At 45.4% G+C, this 27,981-nt stretch overlaps 3 protein-coding genes across 6 annotated transcripts; 2 read left to right on the top strand and 1 right to left on the bottom strand.

Annotated features, from left to right (window-relative positions):
- Nucleotides 1–588: 588 nt before the first annotated feature.
- LOC135394836 (UDP-N-acetylglucosamine--peptide N-acetylglucosaminyltransferase 110 kDa subunit-like) lies at nucleotides 589–18,362 on the top strand. 4 transcript variants are annotated; one of them, XM_064625859.1, is made up of 16 exons: nucleotides 589–632; nucleotides 1,531–1,593; nucleotides 2,141–2,291; nucleotides 2,361–2,604; nucleotides 4,703–4,771; nucleotides 7,232–7,348; nucleotides 7,835–8,034; nucleotides 8,928–9,399; nucleotides 10,050–10,151; nucleotides 11,733–11,912; nucleotides 12,937–13,305; nucleotides 13,663–13,950; nucleotides 14,893–15,090; nucleotides 15,168–15,320; nucleotides 16,721–17,103; nucleotides 17,775–18,362. In XM_064625859.1, exons 2-16 carry the CDS (start codon nucleotides 1,566–1,568, stop codon nucleotides 17,923–17,925), a joined length of 3,105 nt encoding a protein of 1,034 aa, XP_064481929.1. In that variant the 5' UTR covers nucleotides 589–632; nucleotides 1,531–1,565; the 3' UTR covers nucleotides 17,926–18,362. The 4 variants fall into 4 exon arrangements, with proteins under 4 accessions (XP_064481929.1, XP_064481928.1, XP_064481927.1 ...); XM_064625858.1 differs by lacking the exon at nucleotides 589–632 and adding an exon at nucleotides 1,059–1,170; XM_064625857.1 differs by lacking the exon at nucleotides 589–632 and adding an exon at nucleotides 1,207–1,336.
- A 1,074-nt stretch (nucleotides 18,363–19,436) lies between these two features.
- On the bottom strand, nucleotides 19,437–20,279 carry LOC135394835 (zinc finger CCHC domain-containing protein 10-like). The gene is made up of 3 exons (XM_064625856.1): nucleotides 20,139–20,279; nucleotides 19,883–20,038; nucleotides 19,437–19,783 (listed from the first exon to the last, which is right to left on the bottom strand). The coding sequence occupies exons 1-3, from the start codon at nucleotides 20,159–20,161 to the stop codon at nucleotides 19,504–19,506; spliced, it is 459 nt and encodes a 152-aa protein (XP_064481926.1). The 5' UTR covers nucleotides 20,162–20,279; the 3' UTR covers nucleotides 19,437–19,503.
- A 177-nt stretch (nucleotides 20,280–20,456) lies between these two features.
- On the top strand, nucleotides 20,457–27,067 carry LOC135394834 (probable dolichyl pyrophosphate Glc1Man9GlcNAc2 alpha-1,3-glucosyltransferase). The gene is made up of 12 exons (XM_064625855.1): nucleotides 20,457–20,615; nucleotides 20,878–20,956; nucleotides 21,290–21,483; nucleotides 21,597–21,783; nucleotides 22,003–22,129; nucleotides 22,208–22,311; nucleotides 22,845–22,965; nucleotides 23,452–23,591; nucleotides 23,791–23,930; nucleotides 23,998–24,095; nucleotides 24,680–24,752; nucleotides 26,808–27,067. Exons 1-12 carry the CDS (start codon nucleotides 20,551–20,553, stop codon nucleotides 27,043–27,045), a joined length of 1,566 nt encoding a protein of 521 aa, XP_064481925.1. The 5' UTR covers nucleotides 20,457–20,550; the 3' UTR covers nucleotides 27,046–27,067.
- Nucleotides 27,068–27,981: the final 914 nt, after the last annotated feature.

Genomic DNA, 27,981 nt, shown 5'->3' with positions numbered 1-27,981 from the left:
CAGGCTTGGTAACGACGTGAGATCACCATCCATTATATTGTGAATGGCGAAACGACTTTCTTCGCAGTCAGCGGCAGAACGTTTCCACTGTACCGGAGCGTCTTCGATTTGCCAAGTTTCGGTATCTGTACGTAGCAATCGCTCCCTCAAGGATAGTTGTGCCAGCTTCCAGGAAGCCTTCAAAAGATCTAAATCTTCCATGCACGCCGCCACGTCGCATCCGAAGCGCAGTGACAGAGAAAAAAGAACAAGAACAAAAGTTTACTGCAGTGCAAGGAAGGTGGAAAGTCACCTGATTGCTTGCTAGGCCTTCCACACGACACATTTCCATTTCCATCAGCACGCCTACGTACCCCTCTTCCTTTCGCCCGTCAAACGTCAAACCCATCGACAATTTGTAAAGGCCATACCAAATTTGCAATGTACAAATACGTCTAAATTTGCAAATCTTGTAGACGCAATACTGTGTTGTTATGTTAATTAGGAGCCGCAGATAATCCCATAATTCCTCCTGAATTATAGGACTAGCTACCACTGCGGAAGGCCAGAACGACATACGTCACTCGTGCGTCACGTCACAAGGTGAAGTTTGTGATGTAATGGTAATGGCGTGCATCGTGTGGAGAAGCGTGGTGAGTTGCTAAGGCATATTTTTCAACGCTAGTAAATGTTGTCGAGGTAATATTTCGATAATAAACAATGCTTGGAATCTTGAGGTGTTATGTTAATTGTAATCAAAGGCAGATCCAGACGAGGAAGCGAAATATACTTCTGTTGCATCGCATAACTTCTAAGGGCATGTGACAATGCACATCGATGCGTTCATATGCATCGGCGCTTGTAAATTGATAAAGTGAATTTAACCGATGATTGTTTTCAATGTCGCTTCCTTGCAGTTAATGTGTCTGACTTTTCCCGTGGTTTGAGAAAATGTATTTAGCAGATGTGCGGCAACTAACAGTAAAATTGGTATAATTTTGGCTTCCGACGGCGTAGCGGAGCCGGAGCGATCATGCGGAGTGATACACTTTTTTTATTTTGTTTGTAGTTTTCGTTTTTTATAAAGAGGGCGTACGAGGTCATGTAGTTACACGGCCGGAAGCTTCCTTCTTGCATTTTCCACCAAATAAACCAGCACTATGTCCAACTTAGCTCCTGATCAGCCAGCTGGTGAGTGATCACAGCCGTGCACTCATCGGATATTTTTTTGTTTGTGTTGTCTCTGCATTCGACGGCGAACACAAGCCACTGGATACTGTGTGGGGGGGCCGACGGTCGAGATCCGACATTATGCGCAGATCTGTTGATGTGAAGGGCTTTGCGCTGAGGTTTGGTTGTACGTGTTTTTCTCGTTGCATCTTGTCGAATTTTTAATTGTGCGAGGCCGCATGTATCGCTGTTCACTGGTATAGCTTTTCTGTTACGGTCAATGCAGTCTGTTTGTATTTTGTTGCTTCCTGGGCGGACAGCAGATATGTGCGCCGACGTTGTAGATGACGTCGTAGCAATGTGACCAATTTTTCGTTGCAGGTGTAAACGGACACAAACGAAGTAGACCCAACAATATGGCAACAACCGCTGCAGCTTTTCAGAGTGAGTTTTGTATACCCTGCTTTTGCGCTTGCTCACGTAAACAGTGTACGTGTGGGTAGATATATCCAGGAGTGCTCTACCGTGCGGTTTAACAAGATAATGCGTTATATATTATGTGCGCAAGAGACGTGCAACATGGTGTGGAATTTCCAGAATTGCAGTACGGGCAAGCTGGTATTGAGGCATGGAGACAACCTTCAAGGCTCCACAGATTGCTAGAGGTGTTCTTGGAAATTGCCATTTGGGGAAATGAAATTAGTAATCCTTCCTTCATCCCTCTTGCTACCTTCGACAATTTTTGGGAATACAGGATGAGTGGCCAAAATAAATAGCCATTGCTGCGTTGAAGGACCTGTGTGTGGCTTTGCCTCTCGGTAGTCACCATGCAGCGCCGCTTGTGGGCACACCATTGCATTTGATGTGCTGTTCTCTGTGGCATGACATGTATGCATGGAATATCTCGTTTAACTAGGCCTTTTTTTTCGATTCATTGCCCATCATGCTTTTGACACAACATGAACAAAATGTGTGAAATCTTTCTTCGAAGGCCTAGCAGAGCTGGCTCACCGTGAATACCAAGCAGGGGACTATGAGAATGCAGAACGACATTGTATGCAGCTCTGGCGTCAGGACCCTTCCAACACGGGCGTCCTACTCCTGCTTAGTTCTATACACTTCCAGTGCAGACGTCTGGACAAGTGAGTTGAAACTCGCGCTTGTCGTCTTGCACTGTTCCGCGTCGTTCCTCACTTCCGTTGTTGCTCCAGGTCCGCCAACTTCTCGACGCTGGCGATTAAACAAAATCCGCTGTTGGCAGAGGCGTACTCCAACCTAGGCAACGTATACAAGGAACGGGGCCAACTGTCGGAAGCCCTGGAGAACTACAGGCATGCGGTGCGGCTCAAACCCGACTTCATAGACGGCTACATCAACTTGGCTGCAGCACTGGTGGCTGCGGGTGACATGGAGCAGGCAGTTCAGGCTTACGTGTCTGCATTGCAGTACAACCCAGTAAGACAATATTTAAAATGGAATCGACGGGGCTTTGGTACGCATCACCGTGTTTTGACTGTGCAATTTTTGTATTTTATTGAAGGGAGTCTCAAAACAATCGCGCGTTTGTAACTGTACGCTGAAGTAAAGGGGAGTGACTCGATGATAGGAAACTGGTAGGATCATGCGAATAGTAATTTTAAAATCAAAGCAAATACCATAATTCCACGCGTATAAGCCACACAGCAGGTAAGCGGCGGGGCCCGTTTTTGGGAACGTTTTGAAAAGTTTAATGAAACGATATTTAATGTCCCTCTCTGAAGCCTGTGTACCCAAGCAGCTTGTGCCCTGCCAGCAAGTTGCTGGCGTTGTTGGCCGGGATCCAACCCTGCAACCTTGAGAAGCAAATACGGAGTAAATAGATGTGTAACCTAAGTGAATATGAAGCAAATAGTTGATAGCGCTGGATAGTGGAAGGTGCGTGGGTGGGTGGTGGGTCGGCTGTAAACGCAAAAAAAAAAAAAGCTACATAAGAGAATACATATAATGCTAAAGCATTTCCACAGCATTAATAACATTAATCGTCCTTCAAATTTTTTTTTTTTTTTACATACTGTTGGTTTCTAAGGAGATCGTTACATGTACGAGTAAGTAGGTATATACATCGCATACGCAGTGGTCAATACGGATAAGTAGCACAGGATCATCAAAGAAAACATAAAGCACAAAGCAGCTAACAATGAGGTGAAGGTACTGCAATATCATATTAATTAATAAATTGGGAGTAGTCTTACACTACATACACATCATTTCATTTTTGAGGTGTCTACTAACAGCAGACGCCTAAACAAGTAGTGCACCTACTACTACATGAAAAGACAGATTGAAATAACTTACATGTAACGAAGAACACAAAACGCATCGTGCAAGGATCATGGGTTGAAGCGATAAGTCGTAACTGAGAGCATTCTAATTTTTAAAGCAACATTTCACAAACATCATGAGAAATGTCTGTGGAGTCGATTGGAAAAAGCATCAATGTCAACATTATGAGCAACAATGGAATTGTAGTGAACCTGCATACGAATTACAAGAGAAGAAACAAGCTTACCACAAGGATAAAATAAGGACAACTGACTATTGCTGCAACTGGGACACCGTAGCATAACTTTGGCTAAGAGGAACAGGGCAATGTTGATGGGGGCATGTAACAGTTTATGTAGAAATAGGTTACAGATCATTCTAAAATGCTCAAGCATTCTAGAATATGAATAATAGAGCCTGTGGTTACTGTATCTGTCACAATAGATTGTAACAAATTTCTTTTTTGTACCTTTTCTAACTCTTTACTGAACAATTTTGTCTCTGTAACTGAAGTTGGTAAACTGAACTGAACTTGCATAAAGCATTCATATGTTATATATGCATAGGGATCCTTATATGAAGCAGCAGCAGAAGGTTACAGGTGCAGCTTTGGAAAGTGTTTTGTTTGGAAAAGACAGACATTATATTGATATGAAATTCGGATGTAGACTTCAATATTTGAACTGAATGTACAATTATTTGCTTCGGTATTCAAAAAAGTCAAAAGTATAAATATCCGCATAACCCTACAAGGGTGCACGTCATGACTATTGCCTCCCAATTAAGATTAGCACAATTAAAGTTTTTTTTTTTTCTGCTATATCACAATAAGCTAAAGCTCAATAGCCAGAGATATTTAGAATCTTTTTCATTGCGGTCCTTACGAGCACGACATAGTAAGGCTGTAAAACCATACAATATGATTTAATATGATGTTAAAGCTATTATGTATTGTGGTTCCTCAATGAGATTCTTTGATTTGTTAATTTTGTTGTTTATGATTAGTGTTATGATTAGTGATTACGGTAGTGTTGAACTCCCCTGTAACGGTCCCACTTGGGACTAACAGCATCGGAAAATAAAATAAAGTAAATAATATTTCTTGCTGCACACGTAGTGTTATCGATACAGACTGAACAGCAGTGATTATATCGCGGGCATCCTAGAAAAAAAAAAGGAAAAATTGAAAGCATGCAGACAGGCCCGGCAACTCGTACAAGCGCAAGTTGTAACGCAGTCTGTTCATTTTCAGGATCTTTACTGCGTTCGCAGTGATCTGGGCAACCTACTAAAAGCCTTAGGTAGGCTAGATGAGGCCAAGGTATGTATGTCCAAACCCCTCGTATGCTCCTCACCTTTTAGCCTCCACCCTTCCCGCATTCCTTGAAAATTCTCTGCCTTCCCGGGACGAAACAAATCCTTCGGATCCACTTTTATCAACCGGTAGCGCATTCGGCCGCTGAAGTGGCAGCCAGCCTCTGCTCTTCCGGCCAATCGTTGGACCCTGCGCGAAACGTAACGGCTCCTCCTTGGTTTTTCAGTCGTCTGCTAGGAAAAAGAAAATTGCTGACTGGGAAGCATCGAGATGCTCCCACGCTGTCCTGCTCTGTTCTGTTGATGAAATATTTCATTTTTTTGCAAAAACCTCCAACATGGGGAGTGCGCAGGCGAGCGAGCGAGCGAACGTGCGAGCGAAGACAGTTCTACAACATCAAGGCGTGCGCGCAGCGGCAGCGTGCGGCGTTATTGGCCCTCTTGGCCCTCGGTGCTGCAACGTTCCGCGAAAGCCGCGCGGGGCTCATCGCGCCCAATCACGATTGAGCTCGATGGAGTTACATTTAGCGTAACGCGATCCAAACGTCCAGATTACATTTCTCGGTTGTGGGAACCTTGCAGCATGGAGGGCCGCGCAAGCGCTTGTGGCGATGGCAGTGGCGGCGCGCTCGCAAAGTGTTGTGGCCAACTTGATCGGACGGAGGCTGGCTTCCTAGTTAGAGGGTGAGAAGGAGGTCAGATGCATTGTTCTCACGGCGGCGTTGTCCCGGGTTATTGTGAGACCTCCATCCTCGTCGTCGAAATCCAGGAGAGAGGGTCGAATTCGTTTCCCTTCCCCTTATCACCCCTCCCTATTTCCTGAGTGCAAATTAAAGAGACCTTGAAGTATATAATTTGCGACCCACTTTCTGGCTTCAAAGCGCAGTCTTGTTTGATTCGTGTCTTTCGTTGGGGAGGTGCATCGGGATGAAGACGGCACAATCGGCGCTAAAAATTTCTCCCGGGGGAACTCGTCCCGATCGTGTGAGTCGTAATCGCTAGGGGAGTTTCCCAATCGCACGTCGGTACGAAGGCCTTCGTACCGCTAATAAAAACCGGTAAAAGTCACTGCGGGTGTAAAACGGGGAGCTTTGAGCCACAAAGTGGGTCGATTCCAGGAAGTCCTGCCAAAAATTCCATGGTGGGAGAAACAAAAGACGCATCTGGACTAATGAACCTTTTCTTCTCTTCTCTTTCTAAGCCTCTGTTTGGGTGTAGCATTGAGAGCGTAGAGCTTGTGCAGTGGACGCCCTACGCAGCCAGAACGGAGCCCTCGTCGCAGCGGGGACCTAGTGGTCGTAGTCTGGCTGCCTCGTCGGGTCAGTTCGGCGGGACCCTTCTTCTCTTCTCCTTTGTTTCGGCAGAATCCTTTTTCCGCCTCCTGCGCATTGTACAGGGCTGAAGGTAATCTTTGGGGAGGGCTCCCCTCAGTTGCGGGGATCGAGTAAAGACGTAGACACTTATCATATCCTCACACGCGAGTCTTCTTTTTTTTTTTCTTCTTCTTCTCAGCTTAGGCACACACAAACAGATTCGTTCGTACCGCTTGATTAGCGTCTTACGTGCACAGTATTGGCAGAAAGTTCAGATGGAGATTGCTCAAACAGATCTACTACACTGTCACTGTTGAAAAATACGCCGCCGTTTGTTCTGTCTTTGCTGCATGTTACGAGTTTGGTTTGTGGAGAAATCCCTCTTTGCTCTTTCTGTCAGATGCCTCATTTTACTCTCTCGATTTTTCCTCCCGAGAAGCTAAAAATTGCAACAAAAAAAAAATTATTTCTTTCTCAAGGTCAGCAGAGCTCTGAAACTGCTGGCCACCTGATGTTTCACCTTGCGTCGTTCATTATTTAAAAAAAAAAGAAGAAAAATTGCCGTTTGCAGCTTACGCTTATTATCCCGATCCTTTCACACGAAACACTTCGGAGCTCTTAATATAACCTTGGCCTCATTCTGGCCTCACCTCATTTCCACGCAGAAAAAAAAATGTAATGTTTGCCCTAGCACATGACCTGCAACACCGTTAGCACACGTATACATAAGTACACTTTGGCAGGACTTTTTTTTTCGTTTTTTCTTTTTTCGTAATACCATAACGACAAACAAAACACTGGGGAATACATTTTCCCCTACAAGCCCACCTTTACGAGTGGGGCCACACTCTGCCCCCTCCCTGAAGTACTGCCACTAGCTGGCGGCACTGTGCGCGCTTGCTGCATTGCGAAAAACTTGCTGCGCGCGACGATCTGCTGCGAGCATCTGGCGACGCGCGGCATTGCACTGCGAGGCAACTGCGTGCGGCGCAAAGCAAAGGCTGCTGCTGCGATGCTGCTGCGATGCTGCGATATTGGCGAAGTGTGTCTTTGTACTGTGGCCTGTCATTGATGCGAGCTTTTTCTCTCTCTGTTCTCCCTTTGGGGGGAAAAATCTGTTTTGCTCTGGGCAAAAAAAAAAAAAAAAATCATAGGCATGCTACCTCAAGGCTATTGAGACGTGTCCGACTTTTGCGGTAGCGTGGAGCAACCTCGGCTGCGTCTTCAACGCGCAGGGGGAGATATGGCTGGCCATTCACCACTTCGAAAAGGTGCGTATTTTTTTTTTCTCTTTGGAAGCAGTTCATTTTTTTTGCTGGGAAATGTCGTCAATAGGGCCGTGGGAACCCTGAAGGCTTGCATAATGTAAAAACCCTGAGACTAGGGAACACGAAGGGACAGACACAACACGAAGTCTTGGTTAGAGTCGAATAACGGCTGTAATTTGTTTGAATAGAACTGAATCATTCAATCAGGCTATTTGACGTAGCTATTCTCATATTTCATGTTGTAGTCCTACCTTTTGCATATCCTTTGTGAGCAAGGGGACCATTCTACAACAGCTCATTGCTGTTGACACCTTAACTTTTTTTTTTTTTCAGACTTTTTGAACTTAAGTTTCTCCCTTAATCAATATTGTGTGTGTCCTTTTTTTTTTTTTTTTTCAAAGGTTCCCTCGAGATTACTAGCGCTTTACTGCAGCATTATTTTGTTTGCCATGGTTCATGTAGCACTGATATGCTCTCGATGTAATGCAGGCAGTTGCATTGGACCCCAATTTTCTGGATGCATACATCAACCTGGGCAACGTTCTGAAGGAGGCACGGATCTTTGATCGTGCAGTGGCCGCGTACCTGCGTGCGCTAAACCTCAGTCCCAACAACGCTGTTGTCCACGGCAATTTGGCCTGTGTTTACTATGAACAGGGTCTTATTGACCTTGCCATTGACACCTACAGGTAATACTGATTCCTAATGATATACAGTCACCGACCAATTATTCGAACCCTGGTGTTGGGACGAGTTCGTGGAATGGCCAGAGGCCCCATAGAGTTAATGTATGGCCACCACGAGCTACTACAGGTTTTCCCCGTGATTTTAATCCAAGTGCCAGCTAAATTAAAATCGGGCAAGTAAACACGTGCTATAAATTCCTGCGAATTCGGGTGGAAAAACACCAGTACGCGAAATTCGGAGATAAATCAGGCTCAGTTACTCAAATTAACTGTACTGGTTTGGTACAAACGGTGATGTAACTGCACTTGCTGCCAAACAAGTTAGTGTGCATTCCAATAGAAGTCTCAGTGAGGGCAGTTTGCCAGGTAAAAATCGGGCTTCACCCTAAAGAGGCAACCTTCAATTCGGAGAAGAATCTGATTAAACCCTAAAACTTCAGGCTCTATTCATGAACAAGCTTTAGTAGAATCCCCTGCCAAAACACGATTGCATCCTTGGTTGTATCATCCAGGGCTGCTGTACACTTGAAATGGTTTAGGATGACAAACTCTACTGACTGACTACAAACTCTTGGGTGACAAACACTGCGGTTATGACAATGAAAAAATGGCTAGGAAGCAAGCGAGCTGGTGAAGATGATGCATAATGTAAAACCCCGAGACTAGGGAACACGAAAGGACAGACACAAACATGAAGTGTCAACTGCTGTTATTTCACAGATACTTGCCAACTTTTATGGCAGAGACTTATATGGCATCTTCTGGACTCGTATGTTGAGATAGAGCACTGCCTCCTTAGAAAACTTTTGCCTTCTACCGTTTCTCTTTCGTTTCTTCGCCTCTTTGAAGCAAGCCTACCACTGACATTGCACATCGCCACCTCTCGTGTTTTCCAGGCGAGCAATCGAGCTCCAACCCAATTTCCCAGACGCCTACTGCAATCTGGCGAATGCCCTGAAAGAAAAATCGCAGGTTGCGGAAGCGGAGGAGTGCTACCAGACGGCGCTGCGACTCTGCCCGACGCATGCAGATTCGCTGAACAACCTTGCCAATATCAAGAGGGAACAGGGCTTCATCGAGGAGGCCACCAGGCTCTACCTGAAGGCGCTGGAAGTGTTCCCCGAATTTGCGGCAGCCCACTCCAACCTGGCCAGTGTGCTGCAGCAGCAGGGCAAACTAAACGAAGCCCTCCTGCACTACCGCGAGGCCATCCGCATATCGCCGACCTTTGCGGACGCTTACTCCAATATGGGGAACACGCTCAAGGAGATGGGAGATGTGCAGGGGGCGCTGCAGTGCTACACGAGGGCCATTCAAATCAACCCTGCCTTTGCGGATGCACATTCGAATCTGGCTTCGATACACAAGGTATTTTTTTCCTGCCATCATCATTAGTTGTCGGTATCTTTAGTGACTTTTGGGTGTTGGGAAAAAAAAATTGCATATATGCAGATAATTTTTTTGTGGTAATAATGACCACTTCTGTGTGGATCTTGACACATGCTTAGACCCTCGTCGTGGGTTTTATTTCGAGAACTATAAATTAGGGTGAAATCATGTGACATCAGGTGGGGGAAAAATAACAGAGCTTCCAAGATTTCGGACGAGCATGAGACTCCGTGCGGATGTGCTGAATGCTCAGTGCTTAGCATTCTTGAGCACTTGTATAGGTGGATGTATTTGCACTCTGACAAGTTCGTTTTTTTTTTTTTTGGGGGGGGGGGGTAAAAATTGTTTTAGTGGTTTTAACACACGGCCCTGCTTATCTTACATACAGTGGTTCCTGTACAGGTCAGCTTTAGTGAGTACTTGCAATGAACGGGTCTGCTTTGCATGCAAAAGTGGTGCGCGCAGACATGTCCCAGAAAGCAGTCACTACACCGTGTGGATTGAATGGAGTGATTGTGCCCTAATGAGTTTTACGTATCAGATTCACCAATGCTTATATGTAACACGCTGCTAATAACTACGAGGTATGTGCCGCTGTCCTTGATTGATATGTACCCATTTCTGCGTAGGACTCTGGAAACATTCCAGAAGCTATCCAGTCATACAGGACAGCTTTGAAGCTGAAGCCCGATTTTCCAGATGCTTATTGTAACCTGGCTCACTGTCTGCAAGTAAGTTTTGCCCCAAAGGCTCGTACTTGTCACCAGTGTCAGGTATTGACAAGAATGCAAAATCTGATTGTTTTGGCGGAGTATCTCTGGAGCGTCCACGTAATTGACTGTGCAGGTCACGTTGACATACTTGCAACAGCTCAAGTAGAGTGCCAAATGCACGTTTGATGTAACAACAAAGGTATCTCGTCCAGCTCTAGATTAAAGCACTTTTTGTCACGTTCCGTTAAAGCTTGTTCAATGGGAAGATAACCCATGCTGAGACCACATGAGTTTCCAAACCCGTTGAGCTCAATGACCACATCAGTTGCGCGCTGTTTCATCAAAGCGTCGTAGCCACATTCGTCAGTGTCGCATTCACGACGACATGCAACTGTTCACCAACCGGCGTTGGGGGAGAGACCATACTTTGTGTCAAGTTCTTGCGCAGGAATGCCGCTATAAAAACTGTTGAAGTTTCCCTGTAAAAACGTATCCCAGAGATGACATTCTTGCGTACATCTACAGCAAACCAGAAAATGTGGTCAATGTTTGAGATTGCTGAGGAACACCAGTGTGACAGGGATCAGCACGTGTGGGCGCCTTTGAAGCCACTCGCTCTGCAACAAGCACAGCTAGAGCCATCTGCTATGCGTGGATAAACACATCGTGCCTTCACTTAAATGAACATGAAAGTGTTGTTTCTTCCTTTCTTTTTAATTTGAAAACGGTACAGTGAAACCTCCCTTTCTTGGACACCTGCGGTGCAGCTGAACTGTGTCCTACTTGGGGAGATGTCCGAGTTAATGAATATGAAAGAAACAGAAAAGCGAAAAGATTACAGCTGTGTTGCCAGAAATGCCCTCCCCTTCTTCAATTCATGGTCATTAGTGGTACCTAAAAACCTCTCTACCCACTCTTCACTGATAATTATTATTGATTTTTGTAGATTCAATTCTGTGCAGATTTTCACTCAATGCCATTACCTTTGGAGCTCTTCGAGCAGCGTGCTGCTTGCTTGAAAATTTAAACACACTCGGAATTAAGCTCAAGGACTTGTCTCTCTGAAGCGTCAGCCCACTTTGCATTGCCTTGGTGCAGTGCGCGTTCAAAAGGCTCTAGACAAACCGAAAACAAGTGCTCACACAAAGAGTAGCTACAATGTACACTGACAGCACCCGTTTTTGGACTCAAAAAACTGAAACAACAAAATGCTGAGTCCAGTATAGGGAGGAAGGGGTGAAAGTCAAGGGCATTGACTCATTTTGGGTCTTTTTGGTACAAAGATGAGCAGAGATTGGGGTAATTTGGCTAGGGTTTTGTCCGATTTAGAAGGGAAAAATCCTGTCCTACTTCCAGGATAGGGAGGTGTCAGACTATGGAGGTCTTACTGTATCTCCCTTCTGAGTTTTTGCCTGTTTTGCTGGCCGCCCAGGATTAGTCCGATCTTAAGTGGGCAGGATTTTTTGCGACAATCGTTGCGTAGACGTTTTGTTTGCGCATGTTTGAACGGGTAAGCTGTCAGGAGCGAGAAATTTGTGGCGTCGTCGTATTGGAGATGGTAACAAATGGGCTTGATGGTACTTCTACTCTGCATTACAGATTGTTTGTGACTGGACAGACTATGAAAGCCGCATGAAAAAATTGGTGGCCATTGTTGCGGAGCAGCTGGAGAAGAACCGTCTGCCGTCTGTCCACCCCCACCACTCCATGCTGTACCCGTTGTCTCACGAATTCCGCAAGGCCATTGCCAGTCGTCACGCTAATTTATGCCTAGAGAAGGTACGACATGCTTGCCTTGTTTGTATAGCAATTCAAGCAGTATCGATAGGGAATAGTTGTTACCTAAGCTGCTCTCGTGGTACAGTAGAACCTTGATGATGCATGCATGCATCGTGCAACGACTTTGTTGTCTGTGTATTGTATAGAGACCAGCTCCCGTGGTATAGTGGTTAGGATGATAGCTTTCCCCGCCGAGACTGGGAGGTGACACGGGTTCGAATCCTGTCACCGGCTGTGCTGTCTGAGGTTTTCCCTGGGTTTTCTGAAGATTTTCCAGACAAATGTCAGCACAGTTCCCCCTGAAGTCGGCCCAGGATGCATACTAACCCCGCTGTCCCCTGCTCCTTCCTGCTGTCCTCTCTCCATCTGTCCACTTCTGTACGACGCTCATAGCCACAGTTGATTCGCGGCACTAACACAGAATTATTAAAAAAAAGTATAGTATAGAAATTGCTGTCTTACCAAAGTAGGACATGATTTTTGCCCATGTCTATCAGTAGAGCCTGAAGTTTTCCTGAAGGAATTTTTTTTTAAATTGTGGGGGTAAAAATCTGATAAAGAAACGTGTGCACTAAATTTGTGGGAATTCGGGTGAAAAAAACTGCCGGTATGCTAAATTCGGGGAGAAATCGGGCTCAGTTACTCAAACTAACTGTACTGGTTTGGTACAAATGGTGATGTAACTGCATTTACTGCCAAAAAAGCGAGTTAATGCATTCCTACAGACACCCTACTAAGGGGAATTTACCGGGTAAAAATTGGATTTCACCCTAAAGGGTGAACCTTCAATTCGGGTTTGCAAATTCAGGGAAGAATCGGGTAAAACCCTAAAACTTCAGGCTCTATCTATCGGCTCTTGTTTGTTTTTGTGTGTTCCTTATCCTTTTTTTTTTTTGCTCCGAGTTACTGTTTGGCTGTGCATGTATGACTCCAAATATTTGCGCACCAAATTTAGGAACTATTTTCTCGTAGCTTATATAAAACTTCCTTGTCTCACGCCACTGCTGCCGTGATTCGTGTGCAGATTCAAGTACTGCACAAACCTCCGTACCAGCACCCACGCGAGCTAGGAAGTTCCCGTCTACGCATTGGCTACGTCAGCTCGGACTTCGGTAACCACCCAACATCTCATCTGATGCAAAGCGTTCCTGGGATGCACAACAGGTCACGCGTCGAAGTGTTCTGCTACGCACTCAGTCCAGACGACGGAACAACCTTCCGCAGCAAGATCGCCACGGAGTCCGAACACTTTGTGGACCTGTCGCAAGTTCCGTGCAACGGCAAGGCAGCAGACAGAATCCACGCGGATGGAGTCCACATCCTCATCAACATGAACGGCTACACCAAAGGAGCCCGTAACGAAATATTTGCGTTGAGGCCGGCTCCTATTCAGGTGACAACTGTCATTAGTTTGTAACAGAGCATCAAACCGAACCGGAACCAGAAAGAACAGTTATTTAGGGCTGGGACCGAACTGAAAAGCTTTCGGGACTTTCCTACTGTTTATTTTTTGGGGCATGTACCCTGTGCAGTGACCCGGTTCAGAACCGGTTTAGAGCATATTTAACCGGTTCGGAACTTAGATGTGTGTTCTCCTGGAGCCGAACCGGAACCGAACCGTTATGCCTGGACCCGAACCGGAAAAAATTTCGGTTTGATGCTCACGTGTGCAGTCCTGGTACACTGTTTTTGAACTCTTCAATTTTTATTTTTATTTATTTATTTATTTATTTATTTATTTTTCCTGCAGGTCATGTGGCTGGGATACCCAGGAACAAGTGGTGCCCCGTTTATGGACTACCTGGTGACAGACCGCCTGACATCACCTCCCCATTTGGCCCACCAATACTCTGAGCGCCTTGCTTACATGCCCAACACTTTCTTCATTGGCGACCACAGACAAATGTTTCCCCACCTCATGGAGAGGGCCATCATCGACGTCCGCGATAACATGCTGCGCTCCGGCGAAGTGCCGGATAACATTTCGATTGTGAATGCCACGGACCTGTCGCCAATCATTGAAAAGGCTGAAGTAAAGGTTAGCTGCGCTCGATGATTCGTAAGCCTTGCACATTCTCTGTGTCACATGGTAGCTGTCTTCGATTGGCTGCACTCTCTGAACTAGTGCAAAAGGTGCAAGTTCCTGCATTTGATTTGCACCACACTCGACCATTTGATTCGAAAAAGTGCAGCAGGAGTTCACGAAAAGGCTGCACCGTCTCGGACGTCCGTGCAATGTTTCGTGCACCGTGGAGCAGACGACATGAATAGGGTAGCGCGTCGTTTTTGGCGATGTTTAATCACCAATATGGAGCATGCTGGCAATCAGATTTTGTTAATATGGGCCCGTTTCTACTCCTCGAGTCAGTTTATAGATTACAATCGCTCAGAAAATTGAGATGCAGTGCTGACATCTGTGAGCATCTGCGAGAAACTCACTGAGGCTTACACTTTTCTGTTTGATTGGGCTTGGTGTACATTGCACAAGAGCAGCACGTAATGTGCACTTCGTCTGCACTCCTTTACACTGCCTCTTGCACTTTTTCGCAAATCGAAGAGACTAAGTGTTTTGGTTGGGTGGTGGTTGTGTGAGTGTTAATATTAGGTATCGTGGGACATCCCAGATGGGTGTGCCATCTTAACCTTCATATTTCTTCTTATATATTTTGCAGCATAGCATTGTCATTAATGATTTTCATTCCTAATTGTCCTCTTCGTACCTAATTTCTATGTGCGAAAAGTTACGAATCTAACTTGCACGTTTCATGGGTGTGTACACGTACAAAAAAAAGTCATTCACGTTGGTCAAACCGCTGAAATGCATTACATTATGAATTATCCTTCAGCAAAAAAAATACAGGAATTGGTTAGTGCTTAAACAACAACGTTGATGTCCATTATCGCGTACGAACATACATGGGGTACATCTTGCATATGGGCATGCAAAGTCGTCACAACCTCCTCAACCCAATCTGCGCAGAAAATCCGGGAGGTTGCAGTAGCGGTTTCGACAAATCCCGTGGAGAAGTGCGAGAGCAGGCTGGTGGAGAGGGTGGAAGTGGTGAAGACTGTGATAGAGCTCCCCACCACAACGCCTGTGCAGACAATGATCAGCACCGGACAGGTGCAGACTTGCGTCAATGGGGTGGTCATGCAGAATGGCCTGGCAACCACACAGGTGAGCTTTGCTCTTGAACAGAAAACTTTGCTGAAGCACAGGCAGTTTGATGAAAGCGGCTGTAAATGCGTGTGCAGATCAACAACAAGGCAGCGACGGGTGAAGATGCTCCCAAGGGTATCTTGGTGACCACGAGACAGCAGTATGGTCTGCCGGAAGACGCCATTGTGTACTGCAACTTCAACCAGTTGTACAAGATCGACCCCTCAACCCTTCGCATGTGGGTGAATGTGAGTATGAAGGCTGTCGCGTTTACGTGAACGTTGATGATAGTTTTGTAACCTTTCGTGTTGAAAATCTGCTGCGTTCAGTTATAAGCTCCGAACTAAAATTGGCAGTTTTCAAGTAGAGCTCTAGATATCGCGCCCCCCCTCTACTCCTTCCTGCTGTCCTCTCTCCATCTGTACACATGTGTGCACTGCTCATAGCCACAGTTGCCATAGAGAAAGAAAACAAAAAAGAATATCACCCCCCATGTTACAGAGACTTCGTCGGATTCCACCAGGTTTCATTGTTGCTGAAATAGGACTTGACTTTTAGCCCCGGATTTTGAGCAGAATACCAGGATGCGTAACGAACGATGGGTAAATTAGAGCCTGAAGTTATCGGGAAATATTTTTTTCTAAATTTGGGGGGTAAAAATCTGGTAAATAAGCATGTGCACTAAATGCGAACATGTGCGAATTCGGGTGAAAAAACTTCCATTATGCTAAATTCGGGGAGAAAATCGGGCTCAGTTATTCAAGCTAACTGTAGTGGTTTGGTCCAAACTGTGATGTAACTGCATTTGCTGCCAAACTAGTAAGTTAGTGCATTCCTACAGACATCCCAGTGAGGGGAATTTGCCGGGTAAAAATCAGGTTTCACCCTAAAGAGTCGACCTTCAGTTCGGGGGAAATCGGTAAAACCGTAAGACTTCAGACTCTTATATGTAATGAGAGCCCGGGGTTAGCCCAGGTAAAACCCATTTTTATTACCCTGCAATTCAGTTAACAGTATTTGCACAATTCTAACGCGCACTTTTCTTTCGGGTAAATTGGTGCTCAAAATTGCATGCGTGTTACAATCGGAGGCGTGAAAAATGTGAGAAAAACACGAAAACTCAGTATGAGACGGCCGATCGCATTGGCATTGACATCGCTTCATGAACTTATCGACTGGGGCGCTAGGGGGCCTGGAAAGCTCCCCCACAGTCGATGGTGGTCCGTTCATTCAAAAAGTGCAGAATTTCAGTTGATAGCCACAATGAACTTTTGGACAGCGAAGTTGAATGAAGAGTGTGTTGTATGTTTCTAGTCGTAAAGTACTTTGTCCTAGTCATAAAAACGTGTTTGGCCTCCTGTTTCATAACCGCATTTTTCCTGTTTCATAACCGTAAAATTGGCATCCAACTTTTTTGTTTGTTTTTTCTCCCTAAATTCTCCCCCGCGTTACAATCGGGGGCGAGTTAGAATCTTCATAACCGCATTTTTCCTGTTTCATAACCGTAGAATTGGCATCAAAATTTTTTTGTTTGTTTTTTTCTCCCTAAATTCGCCCGCGCGTTACAATCGGGGGGCGAGTTAGAATCGTGCAAATACGGTGATTAGCAAAATTCAAATTTTAACGATTTTAACTTCTCTCGCTGCAGATTCTGCAGCGTGTGCCCAAGGGTGTGCTCTGGCTCCTGCGGTTCCCCGCAGTGGGAGAGACCAACGTGCACGCCTGGGCGCAGGCGGAGGGCCTCGCCCAGCCCGCGTCGCGCATCATCTTCTCCAACGTGGCGGCCAAGGAGGAGCACGTGCGCAGGGGCCAGCTGGCCGACGTCTGCCTGGACACCCCCCTGTGTAACGGCCACACGACGGGCATGGACGTCCTGTGGGCGGGCACCCCCGTGGTGACGTGGCCGGGGGAGACCCTGGCCTCGCGGGTGGCGGCCTCTCAGCTCCACTGCCTGGGTGTGCCGGAGCTTGTGGCCAAGACGCGGAGGGAGTACCAGGACATTGCCGTGCGGCTCGGAACGGACAGAGAATAGTGAGTTGTAGTAATGCGGCTTCGTGACTGGTAGTAGCCAAGAGATATTCGGGTGAAGTGAGGTGAGGTGGGGAAAATTTTATAGAAAAAAAAAAGACTGGGAGAGCTGAATGAAATCTCAAGAACGTTGTAGTAGACGATGCAATTATGAGTAATTTAACTGCCACTATTCCACTGAATGGAAAGATTGGGCCGAGGAAAATCTTTAGAAACTAATCCGAGGCGAGGTCAGGTGAGGTCGGCCTGTTTCGGCAAAAATGGAGAGGAAACATCGTGAGAGCAGAGTGTCTACCAACCTGGAATTATCGGGGAATTTTGATGCGACTGGAAAAGTCAGGGAATTTGCCAAGTAGTCAGGGAAACTAGCAGGTCGTGATGATGCACAGTAAATTGTGAATGCCGTTTAGTCGCTGAGCGGCCATGCTGCAGCTACGTTCGCCAATACGACAAGATTGGCTGCGGGAAAGTAGGGCAGCTTCGCTAATACCTACTCAATAGATGATCCGATTTATGAAGCATTCGTAACAGAACGTAGCAGCAGGCACCAATTTTCCTTCCAAGGCTTCAATTTAGTAGACACACTGCCTGTAGTGACTGCAAAACTTGACACTGTGTTTGTATACCCTGTGGAAACATTAGCTGAGCTTGCGGGTGTTCCTCACTTTCTACAGCCTCAAGGCCATCCGTGCCAAAGTATGGGGAGCAAGAGCAGAGTGTGCCCTGTTCAACGTGCGGCTGTACACTACCCACCTAGAAGACGTCTTTTACAAGATGTGGAATCGCTACGAGAGCAACGAGCCTCCGGACCACATCATGGATTGAAGCACTTTGCACCGACCGTGTGATACACAAATCGACCCACAGAGACGTGAGCTGTGTGTGGCCCAGGTTTGGGCAGAGTGCTGCAGATGCAGGGCAGTGTGGCTAGTCAGAGGTACGGAAAGCCGTGTGTGCCCGGGACCTGTAACTAATAACCTCAGTATATATTTTATTACCAACGTTTGCGACGTGGAATTTCTGGCTCTCGCTGGTACTGTAAATAGGGTATAAAAAAAATGGTGCGCAAAAAAGCCGTAAGTGTTGTCCACCACTGTTTTTCTTCTGTTTTTTTTTTCCCCCGTACGAGGGTCATTTTTGTTTTAGCATCCATATTTGTCGCGTCCCCAGCATCCAACTAGTTTGCTGAAACGTTTGGCAGCATACATTTTCTTTGATCTAATTGTAGGCCGTAGACAGAAAATAAAGGCCTTCAGTTAATAGCGCTGTGTCTTGTCAGTTTAGTTGGTTGTGTAGTACGTGTGTCTGTTCTCATTTTGTGTGACAGTTTTACAGAGGTGGAGCAGAAAATAAAATGCGCAACACTTTTGTTGGAAGGATCAACTACCAACAAGCATGACCTGAAGAACTACACGGTGAAACGATATGTTCACCAGATGCTTGAAGCTGCACTAGACACAGTTTCGAGATAGATCCTCGATGAAGCTTTTGAACAAGTTTTGTGGATCGATAAGAGGAGGAGGTCATTGGGGGTAGGGGGGACAGGAAATGCCAGCACTATCCCAAGCAGCACAACATATTGGCCCAATATTGGCAATGCTGGCGCAATATTAGTCCAACGGGGAGTGGATTTCACCCTCTCCCAAATGGGGGGTGACCCGCGATACACGATTCTTAGGATATCCCTCAAAGCTTTCATCCTGAGTGTCAGCTGGGTAGACTTCTCGGAGGGGGCCTGGCCCCCACTGGGAAATTTCCAGGCGGCTCAGGCCCCCAAAGCCCCCCCCCTGCAGTCCGCACCTATGGTGTACCCCATTCCTTCAGGTAATTTGGTAAAAGTATAATGAGCATCTCGGTGAGGACCAGAGTCTCACATTACCAGCATTGGAGAGTTTGAGTTGATTGTGGACCAAGCAGTCATGTGAGAGTGGTAGAGTCTATCTGATTGAAAGACACCAAGCATAGTTGTGAAAGGTTGGTGCTGTGGACAATGGAGAAGGATGTATTTCTGATTTTCCCAAATCACCAGTGAGGCAGGGGTGGTGGGGGGGGGTCTGCCACAGCAGTGAGGACATCTTGTTTGAAATGACTTGTTACCATGAAGCAAACTGGTATTATTACCAGCAGTTGCATATGCATTCTCATAAAAACTGCTAAGTGTTGCCCGTCAAAGGTCCATAATTGCACAGGTACTAGTGTGGCAGATTCATTTCCTCAACACATTATCAACGACGACATTGGATGAATCGACTAGCCATACAGGAAAATTAGTTCGTGGCTGTGGTTACAAGTGGGCCCAGACACGGGCATCTGCAGCAAAAAAAAAAACACAATCAGACGTTATAAAAATGACTTTGTTCTTTTCTTTCAGATATATAAGATGTAACATATAATACAAGTTTATTAGTTTGTCTTCTTGCGCTTTGGGGGGCTTTCATCATCACTGCCCGAAGATGAGGAACTGGAAGAACCCGATGAACTGCTTTCATTTGATTCGCCATCCTCGTCAACTGAACCTGACGAGCTCGAGTCCTCGGAATCACTACTGCTACTACTACTGCTAGTGCCGCTGCTGCTGCTACTACTGCTACTATTACTGCTGCTGCTGCTTCTTGTGCTGTTGCTACCGCTGCTGCTGTCACTGCCACTGTTCGATCTTGTACGCTGCATTGATGCGTTCTTCCTGAATCATATAACAAAGTTTCGTGAAGGGTCACCATTTCAGAAGAGCAAGGCAAGCAACCAAGGCAAGTAATCAAGGTAGTGGAGACACAACACTCACAATTGCATAACTTTCGCAAGCGCTTTCTTCTTCATGTCATTCTTTAACATCGTCGTTCGTGAAGGCCTGTGCAAGTATTTTCTTTTCCCCGTGCATTGATACGTCCAGTGGCCAAGTTCCAGGCATCTTTGGCAGCGGACGCTGGAAAGGTCCTCGCTGAAATACAGCACAATGGCGTTTGCTATTAACGTTTAAACAAAAATTACTTCTGTCAGGTGTCATCGATTTTCCTGTAGGCAGGGCGACTCTTACTTACACCTTTCTCGTGAAAAGTGGCATTCTTCGACTATCTAAAAAAAGTGGATAAATAGGGCATGCAACGCTTTTATTTACAGAAATAATAATGTGCGCATCCGACGTTACATCGCGGCATCCATGCGCGGTTGAGGTCTTCAACACACCGGTTATATTTGGTAGTAGTTTAGTATCAATGTTATCAATATGCTCCCCGTAAAGTGTTACAGCGTCCAACTTCCAACCAACAAAATATTTACACAGTTTTTACACGTTTCTTGTACTTAATAAATGCACTATTATAAAATGTTATTTGTGCGTATTTGTTATACGATACTATTACGCCGACTGGGCGGCAAACGGTCCCGGAGACGCGTGTATTTTTGGGCGGGAGGTATGCGTTCGTCTGCAACGCTTTGCACCAAATAAAAACCATGCATAACTTTTTTAGCATAGTGTTGTCAGTGACCTGTTTGAAGCTACTATTTATCCCTGCATAGTAAGTATTGTTTGGTAATTTATTTTTAAGACTACTGATGTTTGTGATAAAAAATTGAGTACTCATCAGAGTTTATTTGAATAGCAAGCAAAACTTCTCGTTGAGTGGGACATCTTTATTTATTGGCACCGATTTTTAGAAAGACACCAGCAATCGGTACCAGATATGTGCGCGCATTGTGATCTGTTTTCCTTTGCTTTGTTGCTTATGCATTATATGCTTCACGAAATCGACATTGATGCTGAAACTACATATATTTCAGTCGCTCTACAGACTTCGAAGTTCACAGAAATTGGCTGGCAATCACGCATTCATTGCCTATTTCAAAATGGTACTACGAGGTGGGTGTAACACTTTGTGTTGCCTGCAATTTGTGTTGTTTTGGGAATGCTAAGCTAAAGTGACTTACTTTCATTTTAGTCTAATAACATTAAGTGCATCACCTGGGTTTGATTTACACAGGCGTGCTACAGAACGTAGTTCAAGATGTAGAACAAGTAGTTCAAGCCATGCATTGTAACCAGTGCTAATGGTCTTGAACACATTGGAAAGAAACCCAGTTAACTGCAGAGAAAAATACATTCTTGCTTCGAACTGATCAGTAGGGCAAGAGAATATGCTATAAAAACTTACTGGGGGAAAATATTAACTATCTGATATTCTTTCCTTTGTAGAGTACATCTATTTGGACCCTGGATTACCCTCCATTGTTTGCATGGTTCGAGTATCTCCTGTCATTTGGGGCCAAGCTTGCGGACCCAGCAATGCTCAACGTCTCCAACCTCGACTACGCCAGTTCAGCCACCATTATTTATCAGAGGGCTACCGTCATTTTGTCAGACTTTGCGTTTGTCTTTGCAGTGTGGGAGTAAGTTCAACTTGGTTATGCAAGGAAGTGTCTATCACTGTGATGAATGAATTGTCAGAATCGATGTGTTTTTGATAATCAGATGCGAGTTTGACGTGATGTTGTTTCGGCAGATGGAAGAAGCTTCTCCACAAGGAGAGGCTTGCAAAGCAGACTGGGGACCCATGGTTTGAACCTTTGACAGCTCTGGTGATGCTGTTTCTTTGGAACCCCGGACTGCTGTTGGTTGACCACATACATTTTCAATATAATGGGTTCCTGCACGGGGTTTTGCTCTTGGCAGCTGCTAGGATATTTCAGGTACGTATGATACCAGTAAATGTGGCAGTAGTCCGTAGTTCGTGTGCTGGGCAGTAGTCCATAGTCGTCCTAGTGCTCCTGCACAATTTATTCACCCCTGAAGAATGAACCAAATGGGCTCCGAAACGCCTGGAAACCCGTTTCGTGGTTTTTGGTCGGCGATGTCTGTTTGTCTATTTCTTCATTATGCTGCGCCATTAATGTGTCGTTTGATTTCAGAATCGTTGCGTGGAAGCAGCTTTATGGTTTGCAGTACTGCTTAACTTAAAACACATCTACTTATATGTGGCTCCAGCATTCTTCATCTACTTGCTTCGCAGCTACTGCTTTGTTCCAGTCCGTAGGGGTACGTCAGTGCATGCGTACTGTTTGTCCAATTGCACATCACTTTTTTTTCCTTATTGGACAATCAAACCCTTTGCAGGTTCGACGCTTCCTTTGGGTGACTTCAGCGTAAAAAACTTTGTCAAGCTGGGGTCAGTGGTGTTCCTCGTGTTTGCTGTTTCTTTAGGTCCTTTCGTATTGAAGGTACGAACCCTGAATATTCTTAAAGGGACTATGAAATTTCTCAAACACCCCATAAAATGTTTGCTGCAGAAAGTGTTCTTTCTGTCGAGAAACTTATACACCATAAATTTTTCCCGATTAAAGTGTTGCGTAATCGTGCGAGGTTGAAATCGCCTCCAGGGCCCACTAGCATGAACATTGAGGAAGGTCCTCAGTAGTGTCCTCAGTAGTGCTTCGGGCTCGCGCTACAGTCTTCGGTGCAGCACGTGCATAAGGCACTGCCTACGCTACTGAGGACATAGCGAGGAAATTCCTCAATGGTGTCCTCAGAAGTTATGAGTGATCTGTGTCATAGCGTAGCAGCAGGTACCAAGTTCCCTTTTGTTTTGGTTTTTGTTTTTGTCTTTGTTGTCTGCTCAGGAATACATATCCTCTGTGAAACAAAAACGAGAAAAAAATTGTTTCGTGGTCCCTTTAAATATTCCGATAATTATCTGTTACATAATATGTGCGTGTTTGCATTACATCACTGATTTGTCTATTACCTCCACCAGGGCCAGACGGGGCAGCTTGTCAGCCGGCTATTCCCCTTTAAGAGGGGACTCTGCCACGCCTACTGGGCTCCCAATTTTTGGGCACTCTATGCAGCAGCGGATAAGGCGTTGACCATTCTAGGTAATCATTTACAGCTCCTGCGCAGCTATTGTAGGATTGGCAACTCGTGGTTAAATTTGCGATAAAGCTGTGTACAAATTACACATGCACTCACCCTTTGAGGAATGCTACATAAGAGTATGAATTAGGGCTACCCTGTGTTTTAGGGTTTTATGTTTGTTTGAAAATCGGGGGGGGGGGGGGGGGGGGGTAAAAATCGGGTTTTATTTCAAAAGCCGTAAAACAGGATAAAATCATGCAAAGTTAGTTTTCAGGGTTTTTTGGGTCTTACCCTAAGTGATGATGATGCAGGTCATGGGGGTAAAAACGGGTTTTACCCTAAAACACAGGGTCCTAAGTATGATGATTGATGAGTGACTGAGAGGTACGGGCACCTGTCATGTCACACTTGCAAACATATTCAGATGAAAATATTAAGACACTGCTGAAGCTTTTTTTTTCTCCTTTTTATCTGCATTCGATGTTACTGATCTTAATTTCCTTCAGGTCCAAAACTAAATCTGCCCATTACGGCCGTCAACAGCACCGCGTCTATGACTGGCGGACTTGTCCAGGAATTCGGGTTCTCTGTGCTGCCAGATGTGGCTCCAGCAGTCACGTTCCTCCTCACTCTCGTTTTCCAACTGGTAATCCCTCTGGTCCATTCGAGAGGCCTTTTTCATTTCTTATTCCCTTTGCACGCTTGCCTTTATGCTTAGCCTTTTCGTAAGTTGGCAGGGTTTGGCAGTGAAAACACGTTATGGAGCGGAGCAGCGGCGTATTTTTAGGTATTCCTTATTTTCGCGTTGTAAATTTAGTGTTAGTGTGTTTGATGTCACCAACCAGCCAGCGCTATGGAAAGTATGGAGGCATCCCCTGGACGTCTGGGTTTTCCTCAGGGCACTGGTCATGTGTGCCTTCAGCTCCTTTCTGTTCGGATGGCATGTCCACGAGAAGGCTGTACTTATCATCACATTGACTGCTACGTGAGTATACGGTAGTTTGCCGTATTTTCCTCCACTGCAGTATTGAAGCTTTGTATTCTCTTTACAGCCCATTAGCTCTCCTCGGCGCGGGAGATGCTGGTATCTTTGTGCTGTTATCGGCTGTGGGGCACTTTTCTCTCTTTCCACTTTTGTATAAAGAAGCAGGTAAGAGATTGAGGGAAAGGGCTTACGACTTGAAGGCTCTACATGCAAGCGCAGGGTGTCCTTCTTCGAGCTTCTAGGCTTATTCGTTATTCTAGCATGTGGTACAACATGTGCATGATGTATAATTAGGGTTCTCCGTTTTCGGATTAAATCCGATTTTTCACGATAGTTCCCCACCGGACAAGTTTTGAAGAATTCGGGTAAGACGCGAAATCTGCCTTTCCGTCTCCTCACCAGAGCAGCTGGCAGCTTTACCAACGTGGCGTGGAGACCAGGAGGGTGCATGCATGTACAATTTATACTTTGTGTGACAAATCGTTGAGCGAGGTTAATTAAAAAAAAAAAAAATGCGAGATAAAATAAGCTATTTTGTTTCTTTGTCTGGAGTGGCACTTCGAACATAATGCTCGTGGCTTCTCGTCTTGATGTTAGAAGCTTTGCTGCTGAAAATAATTATACTTAGTAATCCATCAGCGGGACACCCTGTCTTCGGTGCTTTTTATGATGCCCACGGAGTCGTAGACTCAAGGGAGGGCTCTCATTTTTTGTTTAATTGCTTTTTTGCTTTCCCGTTTGTGTTCTAGAAACACCGGTCAAGATTCTGCTTCTGTTGCTGCATACTGTGTATGCGTTAAAGGTGCTGAAGAAAATACACAGGTGCAGTTCCTTTTCTGTTCATCTCGGTGAACTTTGTGTGCCCCTGTGGGGAGATGTTTTCGCTTTCATTGAAGATGTACTTGGTAGTGTACCGTTACATACTGCATACAGTGCTCATTGCTGCATGTGGGTGCTTTTACGTTCTTTTAGGGACTTTTTCCCACCAATAATGGGCGTGCACTTCATAATGATTAAGGCCCCCTGTTTTCTGGTGCGGCAAATTCAAAATTCTGCGGCACCGGCTCGTGAATTCCGCGATTTTTTGCAGCAATGAGTCGACGGCTGCTCGGAACGGGAAACACTTCATTTTCTCGGATAATGTGGGAACAAAAAATATTTTATAAAATTTCAGATTCAAAACACCGTTGTGGCTTCTCTGATGCGGTCTGTCGCCTGCAGTCATTTTATACATGCTGAAGGATCTTTCAGCATTTACAGAGTTTATAGGAACTTTATAGGAAGGAGTTTAAAATACATGCCCTGGGGCAGTTACATCTTTAGGACACCTTTTCTTTTTGTTTGTTTGTTCCTGGGCTGTAGGCATTATTTAAGAGCCCCAACTTTTTAAAGGCAACCTCCCAGACATCAAATAAAAATCCTCCCGCGCCACCGCTAAACTACACACGGGAGGAACACCACCCTTCCTCAGGTGAAGTATGCACAATAAACTTGGGCCGACATTATTTTAAGCTGAACTACAATCTGTCTGCTGTAAAGCAGGCTTCACCTCATGCAGATGAGCGTCAGGTGAAGCCCGCTTTCGGGAGGTGTCGTCCCTATTCAGCAGATAGTCGATTACTCGGAAACCCGAATGTTGCGCATTCGATTCACGAATTGAATACTTCGAGTGATTGATATTCTATTCGAATTCGAGTATCCAAGTATATATTTCTGCATGATATTATTGGAAAGAACTAGGAAATGACGCAAAAGTATGTGTAAAGGGGTGTCTCTCATGCATTTCTCTATGTAACTTGAGAACTACGTGGAATTCACAGGGAATTTTTGGCAACAGTGTCATTTCTTGGATTTTGCACCCATATTCTTTTAAGAAAAGGTAGTTTATGGATGCTACCAGGCTCCATAGGCTATGGAGCCCTGCAGCATTCAGACACTACTTGTAGCACTGTGTACCATAGTTGGCTCCAGGCTTCACAACTGTACTGCATTCGATTATGTAGCCCGTTCCCTAGTGTCTTTCTCATCAGTACATTGCACCATATGTGAGCCTTGCCTTTGTTATACGTAAGTGCTCATCACATTTGGACATTGACAGCTCCAGTTTTGAAGCACAAGGAAATGAAAGGGGGATGCCATTTGTGGCTACACCATACAGGGCACTAGTTACGCAAAAAAAAAAAAACTCATTTTCGTTGAAGAAGGCCTGCATCTCATTCGAAACAGTGTTACCAGTGTTACATCAGCAAGCAACGAGAGAATGACACAAAAAGCAGCGCAGAAACGGGACATGAAGTAGACAACCAAAGCGCTGACTAACAACGGGGTTTATTAGGAAGGAATGAAAACATCAGCAGCAAGTTGGTGGTTGACATACCGGATCTTGCGTCTCGGCCAATAAACCGCAGTTGTTAGGCAGCACTTCGTTTGTCTACTTCACATCCCGTTTCCGCGCTGTTTTTCGTGTCAGCATGTACCAACTCGCCCACACCGTTGCTTTGACTCAACAAGAGAGTGTTTCTCGGATGTGTTGTCCTGGAAGGAGGAAACAAAAACTGTCCACCGCTGCAGTGAAGCAGCAGATGTCAGGGCAAACTTCACTTTGTGGCCGCAGTATAACCACACTGGGTAGATAATGGGTGCCCGACTTGCTCACATTCAGACGAACTCGAAATCGAAAGGATAGGAAACCATCTTGTGGAGACCTAGAACTTTGAAGACGTCCAGATGTTACAGTCCACTTACAGATTGCACGCGGCAATTCTTGGTGTTATTGGCTGGCATTATCGGGTATCCACCATTATTTTACGTGAACGTACAAGAAGAGCTAAGGATCGCCCACATGTATTGACGACGTGGACAATTGGTCATTTGCAGAACTGAATCGGTGCTTCGGAAGGGAGAAGTGGTCTACTTGTGTGGCATGGGCCTTGTCTACGTTTACGGGCATTTGATCCACGCAAGGCTACCCTTTGGGGCCAAACTGCCATTCCTTCCCCTCATGCTGATCTCCGTGTACTGCAGCCTGGGCATTTTTTACGCGTGGTTTCGTTATTGGGCTTCCCTCTACGACATAAACTTTTCTAGTCAGCTTTTAGTCAAGAAGAGAAAATAAACATCTGCTCCTTTTGTTGATACCTTTTATGTTCACCATCATCATTATCTTTATTATTGTCATTAACGTTATCATTTTGCGTGTTATTTGCCATTTATGATGCTTGAAACGATAAAAGTGAGTGGCTTCCACATATGTTCAAAGTTGTGTAGCATGCGGTGAGTCGTGTTACATATTGGTGTACGTCGACAAAACGAAGCTTGCAGCAGTGCTGTGATACAGGAAAGTGGACCTGGTCTTTGCAGCCAATGTATCGCAGCGAGCGAAGTCATTATGTATCAAGCAGTACGCAAAACTAATCTATCAGATCTGACCCTCCTATTCTCTTTTTTTTTCTGCAACAACATCTCCTTTTCTATGCACTTTGTTATTTCCAGTGTTTCTAAATTTACATAGATTTCTATTCTCTGTGTCAACAGTATCGTTTAACCCGAACATGTTCCCCACTTCAAGGCCCCGAGGAGGGAAACCATTTTCACTTTCCTCGCGTTTTTATGCCTTTAGTGCAGCTTTTACGCGTTTACAAAGGGACACTCCTCCCCCCTTCTGTCAACTAATCCGACCGTCATTTCCGGACGCGGGATGCGTTTATTATGTGTAATCAACACAGTAAACCCCCAGTCGTACATAAATTATACTCGCAATAAATGGAAGCTGAGGGATATTTAAAATTTTACGACGGGGAAAGGCAGAAACACGCAAATTCGTCGCAGCGTCTCATACAGCAGACGACAGCTAACGGGTGTCGTCTGCGGAACGTATATGCTGTGTCTGCGATCTTGGTCATCTGCGGTTGGATACTGACCACTTGAATGTGCGCTACCTTCTTCCTGGATTCGGTGATGTACTGACGGGGCACTTCTTTTGTCGAAGACTTCAGTGTGTGTGTGTGCTTGTACAGTGAGTACTAATTAATGTCTGTGTGACCTTTTTACT

Source organism: Ornithodoros turicata, chromosome 5 (assembly GCF_037126465.1).
Source record: "Ornithodoros turicata isolate Travis chromosome 5, ASM3712646v1, whole genome shotgun sequence".
Lineage (NCBI taxonomy): Eukaryota > Metazoa > Arthropoda > Arachnida > Ixodida > Argasidae > Ornithodoros > Ornithodoros turicata.
The sequence above is the reverse complement of the archived record's forward strand: the minus strand, read 5'-3'. Positions and strand labels throughout refer to the sequence as shown.